The sequence below is a fragment of the Limulus polyphemus genome, unplaced genomic scaffold (assembly GCF_000517525.1).
Source record: "Limulus polyphemus unplaced genomic scaffold, Limulus_polyphemus-2.1.2 Scaffold3147, whole genome shotgun sequence".
In the NCBI taxonomy this organism is placed as follows: Eukaryota; Metazoa; Arthropoda; class Merostomata; order Xiphosura; family Limulidae; genus Limulus; species Limulus polyphemus.
Genome location: NW_013668757.1, coordinates 1 through 4,080, shown reverse-complemented (window position 1 = coordinate 4,080; position 4,080 = coordinate 1). Strand labels below are relative to the sequence as shown.

Sequence of the window (4,080 nt, the reverse complement as noted above, 5' to 3'; positions counted from 1 at the left end):
GTATAACATTGTTAACAGAATACCTCTATGTAGCTCTGTGTAGTTTCCTACACTTACTGTATTGTTGAAATAAAGCATCTAAGGAAACAATTAAGTGCGTTTAGTTTCAGCTGAGAATTTTGCATTTTCGGTTTGATATTCAACATTTTTAGGAATCTTTACTGAAAAATACAAAAACAAGTGTACTATCTTTCAGATAGAAGAACTTGGTTATACTTCCACAATACCTTCACACCTTACCTCCAGTTCAAACATGACGAGACAGCTAAGTACAAAATAATCATAAACCAAGATGTAGAACAACAACCACGTGGAAGATACAGTATGTCACCATGTGTACTAAATGTAACAACCACACTAACAGAATACCTCCCCATGTGTACTAAATGTAACAACCACACTAACAGAATACCTCACAATGTTATGCTAAATGTAACAACCACACTAACAGAATACCTCACAATGTGATACTGAATGTAACAACCACACTAACAGAATATCTCACCATATGTACTAAATGTAACAACCACACTAACAGAATACCTCACAATGTTATACTAAATGTAACAACCACACTAACAGAATACCTCACAATGTTATACTAAATGTAACAACCACACTAACAGAATACCTCACAATGTTATACTAAATGTAACAACCACACTTCCGTTATATCACAGAAATACATATTCAAACATGCACACAATGGTTGTCATAGAAACAAAATGTCGTGCAAAGGCTTCACTCGTAAAATTAAATCATTATTCGATTACAGTACCACATCTTTTAAAAATGCATTTTCTGTGAATAATTACTTCGTGTGATATAAACCTACTAGGATCAACGACTTTCTAAATATCTCTGTTTCATAACATTTATAAAACTCTTTTGAAACTCTATAACGCTCGTGAATCCAGCCGTGCTAACCTACAAGTTGCAGTGAAAGCATTTGATTTTTTCTGATCATTTTCAGAGAACAAAAATTATAAAGACAAAAACCGATGAATCTTAGAATGAACCAAGCAAAAATCTAAAACATCTGTTTTTTTCCCTCCGATTTGGAAAGGTCAGAAACTGAAGACGGAGGATATAAATAAAACAGTAACTGAAGATTTAAAATGTTTATAGTTTTCTTCATGAAACAACTATCAGTTTAGATACAAATATATATATATAAGGCACTTCTATTTAAGGCAACCACAAAAAGTATCTATATCTTTCACAATATAACAGCTTCATTAGAGCATAGTTTTGAAACTGAATTTCTTTAGAATATTACATTGGTGAAACCAGTGCTAAACAACTGTATGCTAAATCACTGAAGCAGGAACAAACTTCAACCCTATGTTTAAATTATACACAAGACTTCTACAGAAGGATAAACTTTTAATAACCTACAAGAAAACTGAAGAAAGATAGATTTTTTGGATAACTTAAAATTTGAAGTTAAGATCAGAGATTTATATTTTTAAATATCAGCCAGTACATTTTCCACATCAGCTCCCGTGCTCAGATTTCCCACAGCAGGTGGTTTCTTCTTAATCCTGTTCCTCTCTTCTTGCTCCAGTTCTTCTGCGTTACTCATTTTACGCATGAATTCCTTGCCGTTCAAGTCTAACTGATTGTCAAAATAGACGACATTGACATACTGCAGAAACTGGTCCACTTTTTGTGGGAATGAGTCCATGCTGTTTTCTTCTTTTTTATCTTCTTTCAATGGAGGAGGTTCTGGTCCAACTTTCGATGGTCCTACCCCTATAAACATCCGCATGCGACTCATGATGAAATTCAAAAGCTCGTATTCATTAGTTTGCAAAGTGACATCATGTTTCACTTTCTCAAAAGTCTGGATGATAAGTGTCAGCAGAATGTTGATGAGGAAGATAGAAGTAGCCAGAGAGAAAGTAAAGAAGATGATTGGGGTCAGGATGGGTTGAGCAGTGGCCATTTCCTCATAACGGAACTTCCTCAGCATCATGCTGATGGACGATTCAAAGGAAGTGACAAACGAAGCAAAGTGCCACATGTATCGTCCGAGTGTAAGCCAGAAGAGGACAACAAAGGCCAAGAATACAACCAACAAACAGACACCGTAGCTCTTCAACTCCTCTCCACACTGACGTAAGGTTGCAGAGAGGATTCCCATCCTCTTATTGAAACGCAAGAGTTTGAGAAATTTCAGGGTAGCTATGAACATAAGGAAAGCTATGATATACCCGAACAGTTGGTCTACCAAGACAGACTCCTGAAACTTGACATACCCTGATCCTTCAGTCTCAGTAAAAATTTTCAAAATCTGATCTATCAATACTTTGCTGTATACGTAAAGAACAATTCCCGTATATGACAAAAGCAGAGAGACTATCTCCAACACATTCCAGTAGTCATGGAAGTAATGCAGCTTCTGACGAGAGATGGCCCGAATTTCTCGGACTGTGAAGTAAATGACAAATATAAGGAAAATCACTTCACATATAATGATAAAGAGCCCAAACCCTTCATGGTAATACAAGAGACGCATGGGATCAATGTGGTAATAAGGGAATATTCCTCCACCAGGGACAAACTCTGCAACAATTGTGACTGCAGCGAACAAGTTGACTTGGGCATTATAGACTGCAAACTCAATAAAAATAGCTCTGGTATGACGACCTATCCAGCCAGTTCTCTGTAGCTTGTCCATAAGCACCAGTACATCGTCCTTCTTACCAAAGAGGGGCACTATATAACCCCCTCCGCCATAGGTGTTGATAAGTCCCCAGAAAGGATAGCCTTTCAACTGTGAAGCAGTCAAGTACTTGTACTCTGGTGGAATGGGTGTAGTAGCAGTATAATTACCTCTCCAACCTTTAGCATAATAGGCACCATCTTCATCAATTACATTAGCGAATCCAGCACACTCAGTTGTAAGGTTTTCTACTGCTCTCGGAACCTTGCAGGAGTCTAGGAGAAAACAACAACAACTATGTTTTCAAACTGCAATAACTTGATATTTTTGATTGAACACACACACACACACACAGTGTTTGGAGATTAAAATAGGTTAACACCAAATATGTTAATTGATATTAACTATGGTGAGGGTTAGTTTGAACCTACATCTGTCATTCTGAATTTGAGTTTGAGGTTCTCTATCTACACCTAGAACTCTATAAGGTTCTATACCATCTGGTGGTGCAAGTTGAAACATTATAACTCATTAACTCACATTAAGTAAAGCTTGAACTGAAAAAAGTACAAATATCTGTGTGTGTTTCCATGGGAGACCTGGTCCCCCTTACACTAGATAAAGCTTGAACTGAAAAAAGTAAAAATATCTGTGTGCTTGTAAAAAAAAATTAAAAGTAAAACCTAACCTTGAGAGATAAAGATCCATTGGGTGGAACTTCTTATCAACCATCTAACTGAACTGATATTACTTGATATAAAAATTGGTTTCCATGGGGGACCTGGTCCTCCCTTACAAAATAGGTTTTTGGCTCTCCAAAAAACAAAGATCATTGCTGTTTTTTTAATCATTCACCACCAATGGTGATTTATAGGGAATTCAATATAGAGTTGAGTCAGGTGATGATGCTACTTAAAGTAATAGAATTTCTTTTTTTAATTTATCATGTTCTGATAATACATTTTATAATCGTTATTTGTCTTAATTTATCATGTTCTGATAATACATTTTATAACCGTTACTTGTCTTAATTTATCATGTTCTGATAATACATTTTCTAACCGTTACTTGACTTAATTTCTCATGTTCTGATAATATATTTTATAATCGTTATTTGTCTTAATTTATCATGTTCTGATAATATATTTTATAATCGTTATTTGTCTTAATTTATCATGTTCTGATAATACATTTTCTAACCGTTACTTGACTTAATTTCTCATGTTCTGATAGTATATTTTCTAACCGTTACTTGACTTAATTTCTCATGTTCTGATAGTATATTTTCTAACCGTTACTTGACTTAATTTCTCATGTTCTAATAATACATTTTCTAACCGTTACTTGACTTAATTTCTCATGTTCTGATAGTATATTTTCTAACCGTTACTTGACTTAATTTCTCATGTTCT

General features: G+C 35.0%; 1 protein-coding gene across 1 annotated transcript; it reads right to left on the bottom strand.

Annotated features, from left to right (window-relative positions):
* Window positions 1-666: 666 nt before the first annotated feature.
* On the bottom strand, window positions 667-3,190 carry LOC111088115 (polycystin-2-like). The gene is made up of 2 exons (XM_022397106.1): window positions 3,100-3,190; window positions 667-2,943 (listed from the first exon to the last, which is right to left on the bottom strand). The coding sequence occupies exons 1-2, from the start codon at window positions 3,188-3,190 to the stop codon at window positions 1,469-1,471; spliced, it is 1,566 nt and encodes a 521-aa protein (XP_022252814.1). The 3' UTR covers window positions 667-1,468.
* Between the last annotated feature and the right edge of the window lie 890 nt (window positions 3,191-4,080).

What these genes read in the sequence shown, in the direction of transcription:
- LOC111088115 (XM_022397106.1), bottom strand. Translation starts at nt 3,190, where the DNA reads ATGTTTCAACTTGCACCACCAGATGGTATAGAACCTTATAGAGTTCTA. An exon ending in TCAAATTCAGAATGACAGAT is followed by an intron (nt 2,944 to 3,099) that starts GTAGGTTCAAAC and finishes GTTTTCTCCTAG; the next exon opens with ACTCCTGCAAGGTTCCGAGA.